Source organism: Nematostella vectensis, chromosome 9, assembly GCF_932526225.1.
Source record: "Nematostella vectensis chromosome 9, jaNemVect1.1, whole genome shotgun sequence".
Taxonomy (NCBI): Eukaryota; Metazoa; Cnidaria; class Anthozoa; order Actiniaria; family Edwardsiidae; genus Nematostella; species Nematostella vectensis.
The window spans coordinates 11,171,040-11,197,818 of record NC_064042.1 but is presented as its reverse complement, the minus strand read 5'-3'; the positions used below and the strand labels follow the sequence as shown (position 1 = coordinate 11,197,818).

The window sequence follows — 26,779 nt, the reverse complement described above, 5'->3', positions numbered from 1 at the left end:
ATATAATAAAAAGAGTTTATGCTTGCCAAGTGATTGATGGCTGTCTTTTGTTTACTCTTTCCCTTACTCCATCCGTTTAGCAAACGTGGTTCAATATCAATGTTACGGCAATAACCGAAGTTATGATAAAGAGTACTGGTTTGTTATTCATACAAACCTCCCAAGTATCCTATATCAAATATACTTGAAACTTGTTGAAGTTTTACTGGTTTCTAAGTGTGTGTGACGTTTGTGGTTTATGAATGTGCTTATAAAGTTTATTGTATCTAATAAAACCCTAGATTCGTGATCTGTTTGATTTATGTTTGCGGTTGATATTGGCTTTCAAAGGTCGTTTCCCCTTCGCACGCAACCGTAAATAAAACAATAATATTTCAAGTATCACCAAAATATATTTTATTACCCTTTTAAACGTCTACTGCACTGAGTAAACGAGAAAGAATCAGCATGATATTTATGGGGAATTTAAATGCAGCCTGTTTGAGTATCGCTTTGCTTGCAACAAAAGAAATGTCATTTTGTACCAGGAAAAGTGAAATCCAAAATTTAGACCACCTTAAAGGAAAGAAAAATACGAATTTTAGAGTATCGCTAGTGTGTAAAACCCAGAATGAAAGTTAAGGAAACAAAAGCTTTGACTGTCAGAGATAGCAGGAGATTGAATTATCGAGGATATATACTTGTTAAAAAACTCTCCCGTCTACGCTTCTCTGTTTATAGTATAAGTATAGGACTGGATTATGTTTTATGAGTAGGATTGAATTAAATTAAATGGATGAAGACTATATTATTTAAGCGCTGTATGGTCATTCAGTTCTACCCCTTCCCATTCGAAGCCTGAACTTTCGGCACCTTCATGCAACAACAAAAAACACATCAGATTTTTGATGCAGCAACAAGTTTATGGAACCCATTGAGTGGGGTACCGCTAAACATATTAATCACCCTTTTTTAAAATTAGTTGGGTCTTTCTCGACTAAGTGCCGTCTAATAACATTTTTTCTTAGCCTTATATGAGGCGCGTTATACTTAACAAAACTAATTTCCGTTATTGTAATAAAACAGTGCAAACACGATCCAATGTAATGCTTCACTATTAGGCTTCTAAATGACCTTAAATGAAGAGCTAGTATTCAATACTAAAGTAGCTATAGAAATGATCTCAATATACCGTTGACAGAATGCAAAGATCGGCTTGAGATTCCCATTTAAAACTCAATAAAGCACATTCAATCCAAGACAAGTATTTACTTTGAGGACTTTAAAGTAATGCTCTATTGGTACTTTTTCTTAAACATCGTCGGCTCTTCAAAGCTTGTTTAGACTGGAAGTAGGTAGATATCCTTGTCACTTCCGGTACAGAAAGTCATATTAACTGTTATAACATTAATGAGGTTTTTCCACAAGTGGCACTTATTCTGTCTGTTTGTACCACCCGGTTAGCAAAGTCCCATGTTTTAAAAGCGCATTTAGCTAGAGGACAACCGCATTTCATTTACCGACTCCTCGCGGCTACACAAGTCAAGCTCCCCGACACATCTTGAGTCTTGAGTCCTCTTATCTCGCTTGTTAAGGTAAGATCCCTACCATGTGAGAAAGCCCCACCGGTTAACATCCTTTTAATTCACACCTTTTTGTTAAATTTTCTTAGCAATTTTTTGACATCAGTTTTCCAAATATCAATTTCGAAGCTTTAATTCTTTCGTTAAAATTTTCGCACCTTTTTCTATAAAGCAAAACAAGAACAAAAATAAGTTATAAATCAAATTTAGAAAAGATAAGTAAGGGCTAAAAACTGTATATAAAAGACTAATACACTATATTTATGCGTTGAGTAACGTATAAGCACAACGTGTCGTAACTCATAAGGCATTTTAACGGAACAGCATGGTGAAAAATTAACCCTATAAGAAAAATGTTACAAATCATTTCGAAAGAAATCTTGTTTCGAAATTCTTTACTTCGTAACCTCAATGTTCTCAACGGCAAACATTGTCAGTTTCACAGGCAGAGAAAATAAAGGGATAATTAATCACATCTCGAAAAGCACAATATTTTTATCATTGATGGAAAATTATTACAAATAGTTACATATCTAAATGACTAATGATTCCAGGACGGAACTGACAGACTATCTATTTAAAAGTGAACAAGATTTAGACTCTAATATAGATTCTTTAATTATCACCTCATTGTTCGCTACAGTGTTTGCACTTCCGATTCAATTTAAAAAAAAAGGTTTTGCCTTTTAGGAAAACTGGAGAGTATTTTCTAAATTCCTTTTTTGTCCTTCTGGCAACTTGCAGTCTATCACAGAATAATAAATTAATAATAAAAAATCTAGTAAAGAACATTCAAAGTAACAACACAAAATTAAAAGATAACAAAGGTTTAACTCCAATTATGCCAAAAATGAGACAATGCACCCAAAATGCAGTTTATCCTTCGTGAGAAATGAACAGCCCCAAGCAGAGACAGACTTGTAGACAATTTACACAAGATAGACGGAGGTTTTTCCGGCAGGATCATTCGTTTCTCTGGCATAGACTTCATATTATCCCGGCCCTGACATTGTATTGTTCATTTGTCTTATCGTGTCTAGACGGCTAGGACGGGAGCTCCCCACAAGGCATTCAAAAGTGTGCTCATTTATTGTACAATATTTGTAAACCACTTCATTCATTACTGTCGAATCAGTTGTATCGCGACGCCGCATTTTCAAAACATCGATTTGTTTATGTCTTTAGGTTTTCTGTTCCGCCAGTCAAATTATTCTAAGCCAATCAGATTCTTGCCATCTTTCGCCTGGTGCAGTTGCCTGGCTTTCTGTCGCGACACTCTCTGTTTTTCGTCCAGAGGATACGAGGGAAGTGCACAAAGCGTGACTCGGATTGGCACAGAATGGTTTTACTAACGGAACAGAAAACCAAAACCAATTCGTGTTTTGAAAACGCGGGTCGCGATACAACGGATTCGACAGTAATCATTGGTTTACTCTTGCTGACAAGGCGTGGACTTTACTTGTTATGACTGTTTTATTATGTAGACAAAATATTTCGCATTTATCTCATTAGCTATAATGGTCGTCGAGGGAACTCATGCCAAAATAAAAATAAGTATCTTATTAACGGTGTAATTTATCAACTCCAAAGCCTGCTTTCATTAGAAATCGCAAAGATATTGTGCAACTTCTCGTTTCCCTTCCTACGAAATATATGTTAAATATAAATGTTTAATATGTTAAATATATACCTAAATGTATGTTGTCCTTGGCCTATTCAAAATAGCTGACAGGAAGGAAAACAAGATTGCCTACAAGTTAACATTATTTCTTTAAATTCAAACACCATTTACCTAACAAAAAAGCAACAAAAAAGAAAGAAAATGTTTGAAGCATTCAAATCCTTATAAGGCAGAGACGAAAAACGAATAACGAGCAGAGAGTTTGCTCTGTCGAGCAACACAAAGACCAATGAGCCCTGGGTCATCGACAGCCACGTAAAAGCAAATATCATTATAAAACGAAAAGATTGGAACCAGCAAATGCTAGCTGAGCCCCTTAGACCTCTTTTCCTAGCTTTCTAAGTGAGCTCTTTTTTCAAAGGGCCCGGGGTCTTGACTGGCCATGGCTGCTAAAACACTATTGCTGGTAGCGACAATCGCAGGTAAAATCTTCTGTTAAAAACATTTTTTTTTCTTTCTTTTATTCTTCCTTTTTCTTTTTTTTTCTTTTCTCCTTATTTATTTTTCTTGTATCATTACCTCCTTGCTTTTTCTTTCTTCCTTTCGTTTTTCCATTTTTTCTTCTCCTTTCTTTTCTTCCTTTAATTTGTCTACAAAGCATTTCGTAACAAAAAAACGAAAGTAGATAATTTTTAAATTTTTTTATATACTCGTAGGCTCGTTGACTTTGCACATCCATGCAAGAAGCAAGGTAAGCTATCGATAATCTTCTTTTTCTATTCAGTCAACATCTTCAGGGGCGGATACAGGATTTCTAAATGGGGGGTGGATGATCGCTGGATAGACGGCTTATAACTGATTCAGTGGTTCTTGGTAAGGCACTACATAGATCTTACTTTACGCTGAATTGGATTTGTCGAGTCAGCAAAGTCAAGCAGGCGAAGGAAAATGGACAGTACCTCCCGTCCAGACATTTATTTTCTTCAAAGTGACTTTCAATTATTTTTTTTATACTCAAAAAGGGAGGTGGATATCCACCCAATCCACCCCCCTGTATCCGCCCCTGAGCTAATAGACTCAAGGGCACAAAAAGGATCTGTTTCGTAATATATCTGTTCCGCATCTTGTTTTTTTTTTTTTTTTTTTGCTGGCTGGGAAGATGTTAGACCCCTCGGTTGCTGTGAAAAATCGTCCCAAATGGTTCTGCTTGCAAATTTGTGGAGTCGAATTATTTTAACTGGGAATATTTTTGGGGGCACTGGAGCGGTTGCTTGAAAAACAAAATCGTTCCGGTCGGTTATACGGCAATTATTCACGTGATAAAATGCCTAACCTCTGCCGGCTTGGGAAAAAAATGCCTTACCACTGATGGCTGGGGAAAAAAGAAATGGTCCCTCCTGGGAAAAAGAACCAGATAATTTTTTATCAGCATCTTTTAAAATGAAAATTTTCGGCATCAGAACATACTCAAACCATGAAATATGCCATTTTGACGTGTTTCGGAAAGGGGGTTCGTGGTATGCCCTTGTAGACAATTTGCACTTCTCAGTTTTCTCAAATTACTCTGTCTATTTACGTTTAGGTATTAAAAGCACTTTGTCCTTCGACATAAAACATAAATACACCAAAGAATCATGAGAATGAAGTAAAACACTCTATAGTCCAGTAAAGAGACGAGTTAAGTGTGACACTTAAAACTCTTTCAGCAGTTCGAATGCCAATCCTCCCCTCCCATCCCCTCCCCTCCCCTCCCCTCCCCTCCCCTCCCCTCCCCTCCCATCCCCTCCCCTCCCCTCCCCTCCCCTCCCCTCCCCTCCCCTCCCCAACACCTCTCCCACGCTGACTTCCCAGACCGACGTTTATATATAAAAGCAGGCTTGCTAAAGGTGTCACCGGTCACTAGGGCACCCAGCTTCATCACCATATGACGGAAGCAGAACTAAGAAAATTTTTCAGTGTCGATTCGAGAAATAAAGGTGAGGATTGACAAATTGTTATGCGTTAAGTTTAAGAAAAGCTTTCAGGAATGTTTATAGATATATAGATTTTGTCATTATTTTTCATGCATGTGGGAATAATATGTAGAACCAACTGATTATCATTCTAATTTCACTACAGTGCCCGCTTACGATATCGTCCATCCATTCCTTTCCGATGAATCCGGTAACTTCCTTAGCTACAACCTCCGTCCTCACGAGAAATCTAGGCAGCGGAGAAGTACTGGGCCCGAAGAACCCGACTTTCATTATTTCAAGGTTCGAGCAATGGGGAAAAACCTTCACCTGAAAGTCGCCAAGAGTGACGGCCTCTTGTCCGAGCGAGCACGTGTACACACCGTGCACAAGGATGGAAGCAAGACCAGCAGCGATGTACCGAGAGAGGCTGAGTACTACAGTGGTCACGTGACCTCGCACCCAGACTCCATGGTGGCGCTGAGGAGCGATGGCGGACTGGTAGGGGAGACAAACAGCATAACAATTTTTTTAAGCCTTCGTTTTCTCAACTACCTCAGCCATTCCGTTATTACTTTCCATTTCCCTTTTGCATACTTTATTTGAGAGTCTGCCTAAATCACTTTACTTCCTTTTTGACATCGTACGACTATTCCCATGCCAAAACCAAGGAATTGGAATTGGCCAAGATATTTGTGACCGCCATCTTGAAAATAAACACGTTTTTCGATTCCCGGGCACAGAATCTCCAATACCATTTAAAAATGGACAGCATATTATTTTTATTTTATTACTGAAAGCAATGCCCAATTCCTTTTATTTCAGGCTGGATTGATAAGCACACCAGACGACACGTTATTTATTCAACCCTTACCTAGCCATCTTGCAAGGCACTATGTGCAGAAAGGCCGGGCTCAACCACACGTGGTACACCAAAGATCGGTCCATGATGTCATGGAAGAGTTTGTCACTGGAGAAACAGGTAAGACACACAGAACTATCTACTCTACCATTATTGCTTTTTTAGGGTTGATAGTCAAAGTTTTGAAGTGACCGCTGTGTTAGTAGATGTTGGGCTCCCTGTGTTTACCCACAAGGTCAGTGGGGTCTAGTAAGATTTGACCCCAAGGTCAGTACTTCATGTAGGGTTAGAAGTAGGGTTAAGAAGATAGTGACTTTGGCACTCCATACGTTTACTAAGGAGATCATAAAGAAATCCTTGTTGGGAGTTCTTGCAAGTTGTTTGGTAAAACATTTGTCTGGAAGCGAGGCTGTTGTATTTATGGGTCCTTAGTCTGTCTGTCAAGCCAGTCTTAGTGATTGGCCTACGCCATGTACATTTTATCATTTGAAATTTATTTCGATGTAAAGCAAATTTAAAAAAAGCAGAAACGTCTTGATGGAGAAGGATTATTTGGGTATTCCTTGGCGTTAAAAAAGCTTTGTTTTTGGTGCTTTGTAAACTATTTTATTGTCTCGTTCTAAGGTCTTTGTTTTTTACTTTTGTTCCATTGTGTTTTTGGTGCTGGTGGTAACACCAAAAAACTGCCGATTTTTTTTTCAGTTTCACGCCTGCGTCGAAGTATAGACGCACCGCTGACCAAACGCACTGGTTACAAGTATTTGGAAACTCATATGATTGCTGACAATTTCATAACTTCCAAATATGGCAATGAGACGACGAATGTTTTGCTGATGATTGCACACGTGGTGAGCTGATGGAGATATGACGTCGGGTTTATTTATTAACCCTTCCAAGCTTTTTCGCTTCGGCTCAGCTAAACAAGAACGATATGAGCTAAAAGGATATAAAACAAGAAGCGCTGTTTTTTTTTTACTGATTTCATTATAGAGACTCACTCAAATCTTCAATTCTAGACGCGTCAAGTCTTTCTGGGAGGCAGCGCGGGAGATATCAAGATCCACTTAGTGGTGGTCGGGATAACACTCAACACAGGAGGGGTAAGGTCCCTGTCAGGGGTAGGGAGGGGAAGAAATTACGCACTAAAGGGGTAAAAGAGAAGGAAAACGGACGACGACAAGGGTTAAGAGAGAGAAAATTGATACACTACAGGGGTGGGGAAGGGAAGACATTATACACTACAGTAGGATGGGGAGGAATGAAGAGATACAGGGCGGGTAAAAGGGGAAAAATGGTAAACTACAGGTCTACGGAAGGGTAGAAATACACATTACATCATGGAAGGGAGGAAGGGGCTGTAGCGCAATTCAGGGGTAGGATAATGCACTTCAGGAGGGCAGATGTGAGAAAAAATAATGCACTGCAAGGGCAGAGGGGGGAGGGGGCAATTGGTCAATTTCAAAAGAAAGAATAGAGATCAAATGCAGGTTGAGTTTGGTGGGTGGTAGAGAATAGCTAAATAAAGTTAATCGAGTGGCGATTCAATTAAAACACTCCACATGATTTTTTTAAGTTAGAAGAACAAAGAAGCCTTAGCGTCAAAAATATGCTAGACTTTATTGTTAGGATAATGCTAAATGTTGCTATTTCAGCTGGGCTACACTTCCTCTGCTTCTAAGGGAGATCGGATAGCTGCGCTCGGGACATGGATGGGAACTAACATTCCTAGTGAGGACAGCAATTCGGCGCATGCGGATGTCGTGGTGCTAGTGACGTAAGTTCTGCTATAGCTGATCGCCCTGCTAAAGTAGATATTGTCGGCCCTTAGACAGGCAAACTAAAGTGGGCTATGACATGGCAAACAGTGGGGAACTCGCGCTATGAGTTCACGCTAAAAGATCACGCGAATTTGCCAAGCGCAAGGCCACTTTTGTAATATAATGTAACATTGCTGTCCCCTACCCCCCCCCCCCCCCCCCAATCCCCCGCACGCGCTTGCTAAGGTCACGCTAAGCCTGGATCTTCTTTTTTTTTCTTTTCAGAAATACAGTTGGAGGTAAGAGATATAACGTATAGAAAAATGGTTTACTCTTATTACTATCAGAGTATTTATAAAGCGACACCAGTTTACTTCCGGTCAGTACATAATAATCTCCGAAGATTTTTAACTCAGTGGAAGCGATGTGTCTATTGGAAGTTTTTTCAAATATGTGACTGGTAATTTAGAGAGGATGGCCTGTTTAATAGCGCGGATTCTAAAGATTCTTTTGTTAGTTAAGGCTTCCGTTGGCCCTCCGGAAGTACACTGGTGACAATGCCTCTTTAAGGGTTATGTGTAACTATAAGGGCTAAATATGAGCGTTATAGTGCAGGCCCGTACCCAGGATTTAACTTTGGGGGGAGGGGGGGGTGCGGAATCCGAAAAAGTGGACCTCTGATAATAATCTGAGCACCGCCGAAAGAACAAAGAGGGATTCTTTTGTGCCTTTTTGGTCTTTCTCCACGGGACGTTTATTGTCATATTTGGCTACATACCAGTGTGATCTAGCTTATGCTTTATAGTTTTGTCTACAAATAGCACGTCTATTGAGAACCTAAAGTGGACCTTCGGCCGTTGTGTGTGGGGGGTGCGTTCGCACCCTCTGCACCCCTCCTGGGTACGGGCCTGTAGTGGATGATTGACTTGCAGTAAAAAAAATATTTACTCAAAAGACGCTCCGTTTGCCCTTATGAATCACTTCTTGGAGGGTGAATTATAGTGTCGTATCAGCGAGCTTAAATTTCTGGCGGGAGATGGTATTCTTAGTCGAGGCAGAAACAAAGTCTGAGTATAAGATATCAGTTACAATTATTCTTCAGGGAAGTTGGTGGCAAACATTAACAGCTATTACCAAGTGAAAAAAAAACTTCGATTGATTTGAGCACGTATCTTAAATAATTGTTATTTCTAAAATCAATCACAATTGCCTGTAATTCATTGGTCTAGGTTTAGCAGAAGCCGGCTCTGTGTGTAGCAGCACAGGAAGAGTGCTTGTAGGAGATACAGGCATCCAAACAGCAAGTGCCATGGCGCATGAGATTGCTCACGCGTGAGTAGGAAAACAGTCAAGATTCAGAATTTCACGTACAAATGCCAGTTTTGTCATCGTTATAAACGCCACCAACAGCCACTACCTCTGAAATACTACCAATACAGCCATTACAATTACCACTACCATCACCACTACTAGCAAAACATTACCGCCAAAGCAACATTACCGGGCCACAACATCACCTTCACGTTACCACTAAAACCACCACAATCGTCAACTACAACCATAACCTTAACCAGCACTACTACCATTACCAACCTCTACCATTACCAACCTCTACCATCACCAACCTCTACCATTACCAACCTCTACCATCACCAACCTCTACCATCACCAACCTCAACCATCACCAACCTCTACCATTACCAACCTCTACCATCACCAACCTCTACAATCACCAACCTCTACCATCACCAACCTCTACCATCACCAACCTCTACCATAACCAACCTCTACCATCACCAACCTCTACCATCACCAACCTCTACCATCACCAACCTCTACCATTACCAACCTCTACCATCACCAACCTCTACCATCACCAACCTCTACCATCACCAACCTCTACCATTACCAACCTCTACCATCACCAACCTCTACCATTACCAACCTCTACCATCACCAACCTCTACCATCACAAACCTCTTCTACCATTACCAACCTCTACCATCACCAACCTCTACCATCACCAACCTCTACCATTACCAACCTCTACCATCACCAACCTCTACCATTACCAACCTCTACCATCACCAACCTCTACCATCACCAACCTCTACCATCAAAACCACGACCATCATCATCACAACCACTACCACGCCATCGCCATCGCCATCGCCATCGTTCATCGCCACCGTTACCATCACCGTCACCATCACCATGTTCATCACCAATTTTTAACTCCACAGACTTAACGTCGGTCACGATGCCGATACCTCCCGTTCCGATTGTCTGGACGGACAGTTTCTCATGTCTGGCACGCTTGGTAGCGGAGTTAAAGCCTTGAGGTTTTCACCATGCAGCCGTGAAAAACTACAAGAAGTACTCAGGTGAGTAAGACAGCCAACAAAATAAAGCACACTTGTTAAGGGACCTCCAAATGGCAGTCTAATCCTTAACAGAGCCTTTGGAAGCCTCGAAATATTGGGAATGGGGGCACGATGCAGAGATAGGGTGGGTGGGGGGGTGGGGGTGGCACAGTTGTGCCCCTTATGGACATTTCCGTATAAATTAAACATAAAATCAGAAGAAACCAGCCCCTCCCGTCAGCCCTTTCCATGTTACGGCCCTGCTTTTGGTTGTATTCCGAGTTAGCACAACAAATATTAGCGTGTTCAATAAGCTACGACGACAACAGCAGGAAACATTAGAGCAACAAGCAAGTACTATTCATTATTTACTCTCGGGTTGTAAATAACAAAGGATATGGGAAGCAACCTCGTGCCTTATATGGGTTAATTTGCATACTAGGTATGATAGGAGGGATATGATAGTTTGTATCTACTATTTCTTACCCAGTGGAGATTTGTGTACCGAGCTCGATGATGCGCCTGGAAATATCGTCCACTACCCTTCTTCCTGGCACGACAAACTTCCTGGACAGATCTACGACCGGAACAAGCAATGCCAGATGCAGTATGGTAGCGCCTACACGGAGTGCGCACAGAAAAAAGTGAGTTTCGAATGCATTAAGGAGCACAAAAGAAACCCTTATCAAAACAAATCATGACTATTTTATGCTAAGGGCGGATCTAGCTTTTTGCTAGATTTTCGTCATTGTTTTACCTTCGTAACAATTTTGAAAACAATAAAAAGGCAGATCAAGAGGGGTTTAAACCCCATAAACCTCCCTCCCCCAACCCCGTAGATCCGCTACTGATTGCCTTAAGGAAGTTAATATGACCACATGTTTTGTGTTGGAGCGTAATTGACCTTATCTAATTACAGAGCTCCTGTGACTCACTATTCTGCTCCAGTGATGGGTCCACTTGCCCTTCTACAGTCCTCGCACCCCTTGACGGGACCAGCTGTGGAGATCGACAGGTGTGTAAAAGTTATATCAATGCAAGTGATACAAATACAGATCCCAGGTGGGGGACTCCGATAAAAACAGACGGGGATGATCGTGATAGTCGGCAAAATGAACACAATTTAACCCTATGGGATAGCACTTTGGGTGTGATCAACAGCAATTCTTACCCCAAAGAGATAGCACATTGGGTATGTTCAAAGTATTTTTTAACTATAAGAGATAACAGAATCTAAAAAAATCCTTTAACATCCCCTATAATAGAATAGCAGTTGGTAGAATTATATACCCTAAGAAATGGCAGAATCCGAGAAATCCTTAAACATCCCCTAAGCAGTTGGCGAATGCCTTGATCCGCATTTGGTAAATTGCGTCATCGTTTTCGAAAGGTTTTATATCCACCCAAAAAAAGCGATGACGACTTGGACCAGGCGCGCAGCAGGTCCTTGTTTAAGTCGAATGCCGTTTCACAAATCTATCTCAATATTGTCTACCCAGTGGTGCATTGCGGGCGAATGTGTCGATGATGGACTATCAGGGCCTATCAATGGCGGCTGGTCCAACTGGTCAGCGGACTACTCTACGTGTTCCTACACATGTGGCGGTGGCGTGCAGTGGAAAACACGGACTTGCACTAATCCCAAGTAAGTGGAAAACACGGACTTGCACTAATCCCAAGTAATTGTAAAACACGGACTTGCACTAATCCCAAGTAATTGTAAAACATGGACTTGCACTAATCCCAAGTAATTGTAAAACACGGACTTGCACTAATCCCAAGTAAGTGGAAAACACGGACTTGCACTAATCCCAAGTAAGTGGAAAACACGGACTTGCACTAATCCCAAGTAAGTGGAAAACACGGACTTGCACTAATCCCAAGTAATTGTAAAACACGGACTTGCACTAATCCCAAGTAAGTGGAAAACACGGACTTGCACTAATCCCAAGTAATTGTAAAACACGGACTTGCACTAATCCCAAGTAAGTGGAAAACACGGACTTGCACTAATCCCAAGTAAGTGGAAAACACGGACTTGCACTAATCCCAAGTAAGTGGAAAACACGGACTTGCACTAATCCCAAGTAAGTGGAAAACACGGACTTGCACTAATCCCAAGTAAGTGGAAAACACGGACTTGCACTAATCCCAAGTAAGTGGAAAACACGGACTTGCACTAATCCCAAGTAAGTGGAAAACACGGACTTGCACTAATCCCAAGTAAGTGGAAAACACGGACTTGCACTAATCCCAAGTAAGTGGAAAACACGGACTTGCACTAATCCCAAGTAAGTGGAAAACACGGATTTGCACTAATCCCAAGTAAGTGGAAAACACGGACTTGCACTAATCCCAAGTAATTGTAAAACACGGACTTGCACTAATCCCAAGTAATTGTAAAACACGGACTTGCACTAATCCCAAGTAAGTGGAAAACACGGACTTGCACTAATCCCAAGTAAGTGGAAAACACGGACTTGCACTAATCCCAAGTAAGTGGAAAACACGGACTTGCACTAATCCCAAGTAAGTGGAAAACACGGACTTGCACTAATCCCAAGTAAGTGGAAAACACGGACTTGCACTAATCCCAAGTAAGTGGAAAACACGGATTTGCACTAATCCCAAGTAAGTGGAAAACACGGACTTGCACTAATCCCAAGTAAGTGGAAAACACGGACTTGCACTAATCCCAAGTAAGTGGAAAACACGGACTTGCATTAATCCCAAGTAAGTGGAAAACACGGACTTGCACTAATCCCAAGTAAGTGGAAAACACGGACTTGCACTAATCCCAAGTAAGTGGAAAACACGGACTTCCACTAATCCCAAGTAAGTAGAAAACACGGACTTGCATTAATCCCAAGTTAGTGGAAAACACGGACTTGCACTAATCCCAAGTAAGTGGAAAACACGGACTTGCATTAATCCCAAGTAAGTGGAAAACACGGACTTGCACTAATCCCAAGTAAGTGGAAAACACGGACTTGCATCAATCCCAAGTAAGTGGAAAACACGGACTTGCACTAATCCCAAGTAAGTGGAAAACACGGACTTGCACTAATCCCAAGTAAGTGGAAAACACTGACTTGCACTAATCCCAAGTAAGTGGAAAACACGAACTTGTACGAGCCCCGCGTGAGTAGACGAACAGATAGACAGACAGTTTTTAGCAAGTAGAATATATTCTAATATATGCTAATATATTATATATATCTTAATATATGCAAGACCGCACTTGCCCACGTCTCCATTCCTTTTTATTAGTCCTAGTCCCCTCACTATAGGTTTATTTTGTAGACCCTCAAGAGGCGGCGCAGACTGTGTTGGTTCAAGTAAAGGAGAATACAGAATTTGCAATCCTGAGGCGTGTCCTAGCGGAACAGACACACAGAGGCAACATCAATGCAAGTCGGTGAACTCAGCATACTCTGCGCACTACGAGAACGGTAAGGCGGGTTTAATATCAAAATGCAGGTGCGTAGCCAGGGGATGGCCTAGGGTGCCCGGGCGCGCCCTTTTAGCAGCCAAAAATACAGTAAATGTATGGGACATTATCTAAAATACATGAGAAAATGCATTAAAAGTCCCTTTTGGGCCCCCTCCTGTTAAAAATCCTGGCTACGCCGCTGTAATGCTGTCTCCGCCTTGGAGGAGTTGGATTAATGTGAAATTATTCCAGTTTTTTTATTGTGTATGATTCTTTTCTGTACCTGATACATTCCTAATGGTCCGTTTCTAGGTCTGATTTCGGAGTTTAGTTACACTGTTGCCGGTACGACTCTAGCTCAAAGTAAATTCAAAATCACGCAAACACGGGAAAAACGACTATTTTCGGTTATTTTTTCTTGATATGCTGGCGATCAAATCATTGCAAAGATATTTTTTTTCTTTTTCTTTCTTTCTTTTTTTTTTCTTGCTTTGTTATTCGCTACTATTTTCCTACTTACTTTCTTTTATTACTATCTATTAGACGATCTTTGTCATCTATATTGCGTCGCCGGATCAGTGCGTTACGATCATGGAATAGCACAGGATGGTTCTCGCTGCAAAGCAGACACAAATATCAAAGACGTTTGTATTCAAGGAAAGTGCAAGGTAAATGGAAATGTCAGGGAGAGGGGAGAGGGGGCCTGAAAATTCGGTATGAAAAAGAGAAATGTAAATTTCACTAGGGTTTAGGATATGAAAAGGGTTTTTTAAACAACAATAATACCGAGACTTATATATTTACTACAAATAAAAACAGTTGGATTTGACAACTCGAATAGCTCCGGCGTACTCTACACCACATTGGGGACGTCACCTGTAATACCAAAAAAGTGACTGAAGTTTTTCCGTTTTTTTTTTTTAAATTGTCAGCAATCCCATTTTTTATTTCAACATAGTCCGCGGTCCCTACTATCGCTTTAAAGTGAAACTGTAAAAACATTAAATTAGCAATGAATTATCACTTTATTATTCAGCCTGTCGGATGTGATGGCGTCCTTGGGTCCGGGCAGCACGTTGACCGCTGTGGCGTGTGTAATGGAGATAGTTCCACGTGTTCGGTCGTCACTGGCTCATACACACAATCGTGTACAAGCTGGGGTGAGTGCTGGACACGTGATTTGCATTTTTTCAATGACATTTGCTGTTGGGGAGAGAGGGGCGACGCCACTTCAGCCGCCATTTTGTCATCCTAGCAAAATACCATGATGCGCGCGCACCCCCCTCCACCTCCACAACAAAAAGTGGGTCATTTCTTATGAGTAATCTTTAAATTTCACATTTCAAGAAAATTTTGCCAAAAATTGTCGTTTTTGTCAAAATCGGTCACTTCCATATAAGGGAACTAATTATTTCTTTATTTGAAAAAACTGCAGGATTCTTGACATTTTCAAGGTTGCCGCACCACAGGTGCTTAGTAAACTTTATGACTTGTAATCAGAAAAGAAAAATAGTGGCTTAGAAGTTAAGATTCCCCGGTACCAGACCCCTAAAACGACAACGTTTTCATCATTTGTGCTTTTCCGTTATGATACCTAGGACTGCTTCCACCCCTCCCCCCCCCCCCCCCCTTACCCAATCCTGAATACGCCCCTGCTCTTATAATACCCCTTCCCATCGTGCTTCTGAATACAAACTTGTTAATCAAATCTATTGTACAATATCGGCCTCGTTCCCAGGGCCCTTTCCCGGTTGTCACATGTTTGATCTTCCCGCTGGGGCTACAAAGGTGCGCGTGGCAAAGAGCAACGTGGACGCAAACGTCTTAGGTAAATATCTTGTGGGTGAGAGGGGTGGGGGATTTCTGCCGGCCTTAGATATCTAGTTAAAGCTGAAGCTTTTGAGAATTATAAAATCATGAAGAATAATAGAAGAAAATAAATATAAAAAAATAATAACGAGGGAGTGCGTGGAAAGGAGGAAGCCGAAAGCCTCTTTTATTAATCAATAATCGTTTAACGACTGTTTTAACCGTTGTAGCAAAGGCTAAATTGTAGGCCAGCCAGCAACATTCATACAAAAAAAATATTAAATATATAAGTTCAACTGAAAGTGTTTCAGACCTTAGGTTGTATCGTTTGTCATGGGCAATACGCTTTTCTCAATATCCCGATACCGATGCTTGATAAGTGTAAATTTATTAAATAGCATTATTAAGTGCAACGCATCTCACAGTGTCATCTAATGATAAAATGATCTATTGAGCCAAAATTAGAAAATTTGACATTGTTAACGTACGACTAGCGCAACCGTGGCTACAGTTTTGTGGAAGTAGATCAATAAGGATGCAAGAAACGTGCAATCTGATTTTAACCAGTGGCCCTAGCCAACAAGCGTGACATATAAATAAAAATATTTCAGTGTATATCAGAACACGATGAAATCCTCTTAGAACAGTGATATACTGATGCTAATTGGGCATTTTTTTAAACTTTGGTGGCCACGGAAGCGCAAAAATAAAATACGCGTTTATTTCAAATATCAGGAATTAAAGACTCTGCTGGTACCTACCTCATAAATCTTCCTACATGGAGTACTACCGTCCAAGCAGCTGGTACGAAGGTCATCTACAGACACGAGGACCACTACTATCAAGATACTATAGATATTCCTGGACCGACAAACGCTCAACTAGGACTATTCATGGTGGTAAGTACCACAGGTCTCATATTGATGCACCACAGGCATCCCATAGATACACTACAGGTATCCCACATGATAGGATATCATATATTTTCCTGGACCGACAAACGCTCAACTAGGACTATTCATGGTGGTAAGTACCACAGGTCTCATATTGATGCACCACAGGCATCCCATAGATACACCACAGGTATCCCACATGATAGGATATCATATATTTTCCTGGACCGACAAACGCTCAACTAGGGCTATTCATGGTGGTAAGTACCACAGGTATCCTTTTGATGCACCACAGGCATCCCATAGATACACCACAGGTATCCCACATTATAAGATATCATATATTTTCCTGGACCGACAAACGCTCAACTAAGACTATTCATGGTGGTAAGTACCACAGGTCTCATATTGATGCACCACAGGCATCCCATAGATACACCACAGGTATCCCACACGATAAGATACCATTAGTATCCCTGGACCGACAAACACTCAACTAGGGCTATTCATGGTGGTAAGTGCCACAGGTATCCTACGATACACCACAGGCATCCCATAGATACACCGCAGGTATCCCACATTATAAGATATCATATATTTTCCTGGACCAACAAACGCTCAACTAGAGCTATTCATGGTGGTAAGTACCACAGGTATCCTATCGATGCACCACAGGCATCCCATAGATACACCGCAGGTATCCCACACGATAAGATACCATTAATGTCTGGACCGACAAACGCTCAACTAGGGCTATTCATGGTGGTAAGTGCCACAGGTATCCTACGATACACCACAGGCACCCCAGGTAACCAGTACGTCTACTTCGAAATCTCATACGCTTAGATACCCTAGCCGTCAGGCCAATTCCTTATTATATGAAACTTTTATCGATTATTCTCCATTCAACTCATACAACCATACAACCATACCAAACTGTCGTTTTCTAGTTCGCTCGGTCAATTCCTTATTATGACATTACATAACACATTTGGATGTCGCCGCTTCCAACATTTAATTTTTCGCTTTTTTGTCTCCTGAGTACGTCGAAAATTTCCACGTAAACTTGCAGTAATTCGTGTTTTTGCAGGCCGCAATTTAAAAACAAAATAGACCCCAACGCTTTAAAACACTGCAGGTTTCCCGCGCGACAGTGGCTTTTTAAGACGATGTTATGTAAAAAGCGTTACTCATTGATTAATTAGAGTATAATGATTATTATTTTCCTCCCGTTTTAGAGTGTAACTGGTTCAAGCCAGCCGGTCAATTGGAAGTACTTCATTGCGGGAAAGACGAGTGTCAGTAGCAGCGATGTTCAGTGGAAGATTGGCAGCTGGAGCGCATGCTCGAATGCCTGTGGACCAGGTCAGTGTCCCGCATGGGATTTGTGTCCCTTTGCACCTTTCCTTCTGTGTTAACTTATACGTTTTGTAACTGATATCCGTTTTGCACGTCTATTGTTTCTGAATTTTTTTGGAAGTAAATAGTAATGTCTTGACCCATTTAAAGTTCTACAAAAATGGATGTGATTTTTGGGGGACTTGGCTTAATAGTTTGAGATCTGCTCACCGGAGAACTTATATTTGACAGGCTCCCAAGAGCGTGACGTGGCGTGCTTGCGCATAGATGACGGCACATACGTCAGAGACAGCGTCTGCGCAGGTGCGAAGCCCGTTACAACGCAAGACTGTGAGACCGCCACGTGTACTGCCAGGTAAGCAAATACCCACGTGATGTTAAGAGGGGGCTAGGCTTACCACATGGTTTAAACATGATGTCAACTTCGTGTACAGTACTGAAATCCCAGTGTTATAATTTGCAATTAGTAATATAGCGATACGTGACAATAAGGGTTGTCGAATTGGGTTAAGAGTGTAAAAAGAGGGGAAATATCTGACATTGAATAGGGGACTCGTGACATAGAGGAGGAGTAACATGGAACGCGTGACACTGAATAGAGGAGGAGTAACATGAAACGCGTGACAGGGAATAGAGTAGGAGTAACATGGAACGCGTGACAGGGAATAGAGGAGGAGTAACATGGAACGCGTGACAGGGAATAGAGGAGGAGTAACATGAAAAGCGTGACAGGGAATAGAGGAGGAGTAACATGGAACGCGTGACAGGGAATAGAGGAGGAGTAACATGGAACGCGTGACAGGGAATAGAGGAGGAGTAACATGGAACGCGTGACAGGGAATAGAGGAGGAGTAACATGAAACGCGTGACAGGGAATAAAGGAGGAGTAACATGAAACGCGTGACAGGGAATAGAGGAGGAGTAACATGAAACGCGTGACAGGGAATAGAGGAGGAGTAACATGGAACGCGTGACAGGAAATAGAGGAGGAGTAACATGAAACGCGTGACAGGGAATAGGGAGAGAGAGACAAGGAACAAAGAGACACAAGACGTGCAAAAAAAAGCGTGACAAGGAAGACGCTTGACATAAAATAGAGGACGCGGTCGAAAAGAGCCTGGGTCAAGCGCGCGGGAATTCTGTGTTACCCTAAAACGTTAGGATCTGGGCCGCTTTTTTTTAAATGGCAGCCTAAAAAATCGTACATATGTAGAGGTAAACACGAATTCCTACAAGTTTAAATACTTGACGTAGGTAGCTTAAGAGCGATAAAAAGAGAAAAAATGATGGAAGCGCACTTCCAAATTTGGTATGTCCTCGAAATAAATAATTGACGGAGCGAACTAGAAAAACGACAGTTTTCAAAACAAGATTGATTGATATGATAAGAAGTGATAAGAAGCATGGAATTGAAGGAATACATGCCTCCATAAACAGGAATGTAGAACGGAAATAACAAACACTTTTGATTGACAGCTGGTACACGACGGAATGGAGCCCATGCTCTGCTACCTGTGGTAAAGGTACTCAGTCCCGCTCGGTCATCTGCCGCCGTGAGACGTTCACTGGGTCTATGCAGTACAAGACACTTTCCGATTCCAACTGTGCCGAAAATAAACCAACCGTCACCTTGAGCCAGGAGTGTAACAAGGTCAACTGTCCAGCTGAATGGGTGCCGTCAGCTTGGTCAGCGGTACGTTATTTTCTTATCTCCATACAACCTTTTTCAAATAGATATGGAAAACAAGAAGCATAGGAAAGCTTTAAAATTTCAAAAAGCAGACATAAATCTGACTTAATTCCAACTTGATTCCATCTTTACAAAAGCTTCGAAAGTTGACGTCAGTAGTATATGCTCGGTCTTTTGGTGGTCGTAGGTAGAATCGAGATATTTATTAGTATTAGAGCGAGGAGTATTGGACTGTGATAATTTGTGGTAAAAAGTTTTTCTCGTGAGAGTTCATCGACCACGAGAGAATTAATGCACACACGACTGATGACAAATATCCTTGGGTAATGCATGGTATTGGATATAAGTACTAACAAAGGGGACACCTAAATCATAAAACAATTCCTTTTCGCATTTATTCATATGTTATGGTGTGTTTGATTAGAGACTTCAGTTGGCGTTAACTCGAGAAAAGTATTTGCATAAAATCGCCTGTCTACATGCCTAAGGGTTATTTGTTGTCTCTAAAAAGATTTAAAAACCTTTTATGTTTACGTGAAATAAAAAAGGATTGCATTATATGCTTAGAGCCGGCTTGTATGAAAGTACTAGATTGCTGCAGTGGAAAATGTCACGTGGATTGTCTTAGTCGCAAGAGAGCCAACATGACCGGGGGTTGTTTGGGTTGCCCGCATTGCTGCAGGAGGCAGAAGAAAGTAAAGAGGGAAGTTAATACATATACTGGATCCCAGCCCTGGAGAAGAGACCTACCAGCCAGAGCAAATAATTATTAACATGGCTAGATTTCGCCATAGAGGGGGGAGGGGTGGGGGGAATTGTGGCATAGCCACAAGACAAAACAAAAACAACAAAAAGCAGTCAAGAAACAAGGAAGACAATAATCAAGTCGACAACAACAATACTGTAATCTGTTTAGCGTTATCTAAATAGACAAGAATATTGGCTCTGGAGGGGTGTCTTTAAATTATTGTTATTTGATTTAACACAATAGTCTTCCATCTGTGTTTGTGATCAAAGGTGTCACGTGAGCCTTTATATTTTACAAGATAGCTACGTCGAATGCGACCAGTCAATCATGCACATATAACAAAAAACGGTCGCTTCGCAGTCCTTAGTGTTTTCTGTATTGCCTTCTAACGCAGTTATCACAGCAACGATACGATTCTTTTACAGCATCCTCCATGTGCGACTCCGTTGCACGAATAGGGCGCTGGATGGTTTTATTCCTGTGGTAGGGTTCTTGGTTGGTGTCGTGCGCCATTGAGGGCATCCAGTAAAGTGTTATTCCTCGGCTTTGTCTACTGACATCTAGCGCAAGATATTTCCTTCTCCGCCATGTCTTCTTCGCTTTCTTCGTCACTCTCTTTATCTGAATCTGTCTCCTCTAAATCACTTTGACTGACAACGCTCTCTTCCTCGTTGTGGGCACAATCTTCACCACTTCCCATCTGATTTTCTTTTTGTGTCACGATACCACTTAGAACCTTATCATTATTTTTTATAAGTCGTTTGTTAATAGTTCTGCTAGTCTCTCGACAACGGTCCGAAGTAAATGGCCATGCTGTTGCGGCTACCCTGCCGACTATAAAAAAAATGATTTCAGGCCTATTGGTTTAGGGGAGCAAGAGGTACAATTCTGTGATCTGGGTTCTTGGGATCCTACGCTGGCGGTGGTGCATTTCACCGGTCGGGACCAAAATAAGATATCCTTGGAGGTTACCATGCTATGTAAAAAATCTCGAGCATTGTGGTAAGGAACAGCCCTCGGGAGGAGTCTCAGAACGTCATAGATCCTGGCATGTCCACTAGACGGGTCGGACTTTAGAGTTCGTTTCATGTTGAACACCTTTTTGTAATAAACGTTCTTTTCTCTAGCTACCTTTATTCATACCATCAGGAGTGCGGACAACAAGGGAACAAGCAGGTTTGGTATAAACCCGCAGCCTTTTTGCGCCAAGACTTGTTTCTTCTTTTTGAAAGATAACTAGTGGTTAACCAGGTGGTTCAGAGCCTTTCCGTGTCTTCTGATGTTATTCATCTCTTCATTATCCAAAGGGATGTAACCTTTCCCAACATTATGGGCTACTTGGACAAGAACATGTACTTGCCCGGGAGTAGCTGTGTCAAGTAAATACTGCCGCGGCCTGGTGCGGCGCACACGAACACAAAGCTTGTAGAAAGCCAAGATTGCTCTACACGACTCTTCACAACAAGCGGCTCCACCTCAACGAATCGTGTGGTGCTATTCCCAGTGGCAACCGGCCTTATCCATGTCTGTGCCGGATATAGAGTTTATCAATGGAATTCCAGTCCAGTTGGAACAGGACTCCTATTTTGATGTCAATATACGAAACTGAAACTACAAAAGGATCTCAAAGGTTTTAAACAAAGGATCTCATTATAGAACCCTATCTGTGATTTACATTGTACAAAACTTATTCCACCAAGACTTATTCCATCAAGGCTGGGTCAGCCGAAACTATCGTTTAATAGCCATTACTTGGTGTTGTTTAAAAATCCCAGAGATCAGTTGCAAGTGCTAACCTTGGCCTAACAAATGTACCCACGACAGACAAGCCATTTTCTTGACAAGTATGAAGAAGCCTTCAAAAGACCCTATGGCTACCTCTGTGACGATATGAAGCCCACAACTAGTGACCAATGCAGACTCCGTACCAACGTCTTACCCGGTGAAATGCCAGATGAAAAGGAAAACAATGGGGATATTTTGAAAAAGAAGCCTCAAACTTACTTCGTTATCAAAATACTAGAATTTCTTCCGAAGAACAGCGTATGAGAGAGCTAAAAGACCACATGAACGATATCCTCAATTCAAAAAACTTCGGGGACAGTGAAAATTTCATCAAATACAGACAAATTCAGGATTATTTTTTATACATGAAGCATCAAAAAAGCCCTTAGAGCAACCTAGGTTCAATGCTATCCCAAGTGTACCTCCAGTGGTCCCACCCTCACAGCCAGCAACCATCCCGTATTTTGCACGAGGGGAACAACAGCCTGAACCTTTCAAAACATCATATTTCCATCACTACCAGGTCCCTTGAAATATACACCCGAGAAATTACCAAATGAACCTTTGTTTGTAATGCCAGACTTTACACGTGATGAATCCATGAGTCCAGATAAATCTATTAAAAAACAGGCTAGACGATGACGCCCACAGTGTAGAGGGGGCCACTAGTGAAAAAGATTAAACAGCGCCGGTATAGACTTCGATCGGCAAAAATTCCACTTTTTAGCGGAAGGGTTGAAATAAATATAAGATCGGTTAGTATAGATAGAGCGCAGTCCAACAGCTCGCGTGACACCTCTGATCACACAAATAGTACAAGGCGGAGATGGCAGGTCCTATTGTGTTAAATCAAAGTGATGTCTTTATCTCTTTTATTCTATGTATAATACAACATTCATTCATTCATTCATTAATTTTTTATTTCTTTCCAATTTTGCTTTAATGGTTACTCAACCCACAAATAGCTAATCGAGGTAGGTTGAGTTTTAAATATATTGGAATAATTGTTTTTTGTTATTTTATATTGAAAGAAAAAAAACAAAAAGTACTAACACACACACACACAGAAAAGAGTAGACTAATACAAGAAAAACCAATACAAACACAGAAGGACAAAAAGGAGAAGTTTGATAATTCAACAAAAGAAAAGCATAGTACAGTACAGGTACTATGCACACTGTGTTATGCGGATTCATAAAGTAAACCAATGCTGCAATAAAGTTTCCTTGGTGTATGTACATATTTACGACGGTCTTGCGTTACTCAACTCGCAAAAACCCCTCAGGACACTCTATGGTCTAGTTTGCAATTCCAAAAAAAGCCCTGTGTCGGTAACGCTAATTATACAGGAGATACAAATGATTCACTTTGTTGTGACAATGTTGTTTATCGAAAAACGCCACAAAAACCACCAAAACAAAAGCTTGAAAAAACCCGGATTGTTTATCGAATAACAACCGATGATTGTAAGGGAATAGACACTGTAGAAAGCATTCTAATTTCACACGGAACTAAGCCTTTTTTGTATACACCATCCACGGCTTGTGTCGCTCTTTTTCCCACTGCTTTCTTTTTAAAAGATTCACTTATAAATACAACAACGCCTAAATATTCAAGCATTGTATTACGTCTCTTACGACATTTATCTTGGCTTCCACGGTTTCGAAGGGCGGACTGGGCCAGCCTGAGAAACCCTTAAGGTTGATCCACACGATCCTCCATGATCCACCGGTCCGTGAAAGCACCTGGTTACTATAAACAGACAAACCGAGGCGTAATATTCCCTATCTCCGAGTCTGTATAGACGTTCTCCGTTCTCGCTCAACAATAGCCATCTTAAAGTTTATCTTGAGCTAGGGAGCTCGGGGAAGGTTAGCGAAACGAGTTGGTTTATGGTTCAAGCACTTCATGGTTTTGGTACTTATATCCAATACCATGCATTTATTATTCCACCGCCACTTCCACCGTCACAAACGACTACCAAGAGACCGAGCATATACTACTGACGCTGATATCGTAGTCGTACTGGAGAGGTCTGGGTCGATGAAGTAAATCAGGCGTCTTCCATCTTCTCTTAATACGTCTCAGACAATAACTAACGACAAATTACTCGTTTCCCTTTTCAGTGCACGACGACCTGTGCGGGGGGTCAACAGACAAGGACCGTATCCTGTAAGCAGAAGGACCTGAACGGTGTGTACCAGTCCCTCGCAGATTTCCATTGTCATCATGACACCAAGCCATCAGTGCAACAAGTCTGTAACAGCGACATCCAGTGCTTCCACTTTCTTGGATGTTTCACTAGCAGTAGTTCTGAACGTCCTCTACCTACGTCGGTCGCAAATTTCCGAGATGAAATTAACTGGAATGATATGAGCGCAACCATTGCAAAATGCCAAGCAGCGGTAAGAAAATTGGATCTTTAGGTAGTACGACAGGTCCTTACTCTAACAACGGCTTGTTCCCAGTGTAAGAACCTGTGAGTTGCGTCACTGTTGTTTAGAAGAACGAATGGTAGAAAAAATCATGATTAAAACAGAGCTTAATACGATCTGGGAATGGTCCTTACACCGGGGTGAAGCCCCGACAATGAAAGATATCTCATAAAAGTTTTACAAAACGCTTAAAAAGCGTGTATCAAGCCCGTTATACACTTTAAAGGCGATTTGATATGTAATTTTGATAATATAGGCATAATGTGCTAACCTTAAATGAGCCAGGAACAAGGATGAGGCCTAAAGAATAGAGCAGTGTAGCAGGAACGTAAGATTGGGGGCGGGGGCGGGCACAATACAGAAACATTAAGGGGGGACACCCATTCCCTACTGATCATTTCCTTATAATTCTTTTTAAAAAATGGTCGGGGGGGGACACATGCCTCCAGTTCCCCACCCCCTTGCTACGGCCCTTCAAAATACGACATGCATCCCCGTTTAACTGGGATTGTTTGTTTGTTTTCTTTGGTTCTTTGTTTATGTTCTTGTTTTCTAGTTGAAGGCAGAACTCCATCACCCCTCCGCACCAATCATCACAAAAAATTATATTGTTATCAATTGTAAATTTCCTCAAAGGTAACGGCTGAACATCCCACTTGGACCCACTTCGGAATCGAGTATTACGGCGAGTGCTGGTCAGGCGACTCGTCAAGTAATTATTCAATGCACGGCCAGGTCGAGTGCACTTCCCAGAATTCGTACCAAGGGACGGGAGCTGGAGGCGTGCTTGCTGTTTATCAGATAAACAGTTCCTCTTAAGGTGATCAAACATATTTAATTTGATCATATCTCAGGAGACTTACTCCTCTGACTTCAAGATGGGTCATCCAAACCTAGCTACCTCACTTTCTTTCAGCCAATATTTGAATATAGGATTTAAATCAGTAAATGCTGTCTTTTAAAGCCTCAATGATGAAAATAGTGATAATTTGCAAATTGATTTGGTGATGGTTTAGGAGTCCGACTGGATTCCTTTGGTTTTGTAAAGGGGGGGAACTGCTTTGATCACCCGAAAAAAAACGAGATGACAACGAGTTAGGAGGAGAAGCAATCAGCTAATCATTGATTAACAGGCGGAACGATTAAAATTAAAATGAAATTTGAAAGATTTACAAACTGGTTTTAAAAAGGTCAACTGGTCAAGACAGTACGGGCAAACGGATAAAATAGTGATGATGATGATAATGATGTGGTTAGCTATGATTAACATCCCACAACCCCACACCCAAATATGATATTAGGATGTGTCTAGACTTGTGCATATTCAACACTTAATATTTTTAATTGATATGTTAATTTTGCAGATTGCGATCATGAAGAGCATAAACAAGCCACTGGTTGGAACATCAATAAATAAAATATTCATAAGATTTGTTGTAAGCAATTTGAGTACAATTTTACAGAGTTAAACGATAGCAATTAATATAGATCAATAAAAGGGTGTCGTTGAAATTTCTCAGTAATATTCCCTTCGTCTCCTCTTAGTACACGGAGAGCGCCTCGCAAACAAGGCACATTCATTTTTTCTGATCTCTGCGACGCCCTGGGTCCCCGAAGATGATTTCAGCCATGTTTAGAGGGAAATTCATGGTTTATTATCGAAAGTTTGCCTAACGAATTTTGTTCCTACGGCCACTGTTGTGATGTTGTTTAATACCATCCTTGCATTATTTTGAATAATAGGATGTTTGAATTTCACACTGATTAAAGTGTTCTGCGAACACTCGCCGATGATTTTTGGCTTCCAAAGGCTACTCCCTTATACAACGCTTTGTTTCATCCAGCGTTCTGTTTTATTCGGTGCTATGTTTCATCTAGCGCTTTGTTTCATCCAGCGCTCTGTTTCATTCAGCGCTCTGTTTTATCCAGTGCTATGTTTTATCCAGTGCTATGTTTCATCTAGCGCTTTGTTTTTCATCTAGCGCTTTGTTTCATCCAGCGCTCTGTTTTATCCAGTGCTATGTTTCATCTAGCGCTTTGTTTTTCATCTAGCTCTTTGTTTCATCCAGCGCTCTGTTTTATCCAGTGCTATGTTTCATCCAGTGCTATGTTTCATCCAGTGCTATGTTTTATCCAGTGCTATGTTTCATCCAGTGCTATGTTTTATCCAGTGCTATGTTTCATCCAGTGCTATGTTTCATCTAGCGCTTTGTTTTTCATCTAGCTCTTTGTTTTATCCAGCGCTCTGTTTTATTCAGTGCTATGTTTCATCCAGCGCTCTGTTTTATCCAGTGCTATGTTTCATCCAGTGCTATGTTTCATCTAGCGCTTTGTTTTTCATCTAGCTCTTTGTTTCATCCAGCGCTCTGTTTTATCCAGTGCTATGTTTCATCCAGCGCTCTGTTTTATCCAGCGCTCTGTTTTATCCAGTGCTATGTTTCATCCAGCGCTCTGTTTTATCCAGCGCTCTGTTTTATCCAGTGCTATGTTTCATCCAGCGCTCTGTTTTA

General features: G+C 41.3%; 1 protein-coding gene across 1 annotated transcript; it reads left to right on the top strand.

The window, feature by feature from the left end:
- The first annotated feature begins 1,388 nt into the window (after positions 1–1,388).
- LOC5507784 (A disintegrin and metalloproteinase with thrombospondin motifs 16) lies at positions 1,389–25,781 on the top strand. Its single transcript, XM_032376542.2, has 26 exons — positions 1,389–1,574; positions 3,605–3,665; positions 3,900–3,934; positions 5,087–5,159; positions 5,302–5,636; positions 5,961–6,117; positions 6,700–6,845; positions 7,014–7,097; positions 7,650–7,771; positions 8,040–8,053; positions 8,984–9,086; positions 9,998–10,138; positions 10,608–10,761; positions 11,037–11,132; positions 11,617–11,762; positions 13,421–13,569; positions 14,094–14,218; positions 14,587–14,710; positions 15,289–15,378; positions 16,095–16,258; positions 17,491–17,617; positions 17,843–17,966; positions 19,088–19,304; positions 23,961–24,239; positions 24,906–25,089; positions 25,634–25,781. The coding sequence occupies exons 2-25, from the start codon at positions 3,626–3,628 to the stop codon at positions 25,086–25,088; spliced, it is 3,228 nt and encodes a 1,075-aa protein (XP_032232433.1). The 5' UTR covers positions 1,389–1,574; positions 3,605–3,625; the 3' UTR covers position 25,089; positions 25,634–25,781.
- The last annotated feature ends 998 nt before the right edge of the window (positions 25,782–26,779 follow it).

Excerpts from the sequence above, each read along its gene's own strand:
- LOC5507784 (XM_032376542.2), top strand. The coding sequence starts at position 3,626 with ATGGCTGCTAAAACACTATTGCTGGTAGCGACAATCGCAG. Across the intron at positions 9,087-9,997 it reads GCGCATGAGATTGCTCACGC|ACTTAACGTCGGTCACGATG; the intron begins GTGAGTAGGAAA and ends TTAACTCCACAG. Across the intron at positions 11,763-13,420 it reads CGGACTTGCACTAATCCCAA|ACCCTCAAGAGGCGGCGCAG; the intron begins GTAAGTGGAAAA and ends TTTATTTTGTAG.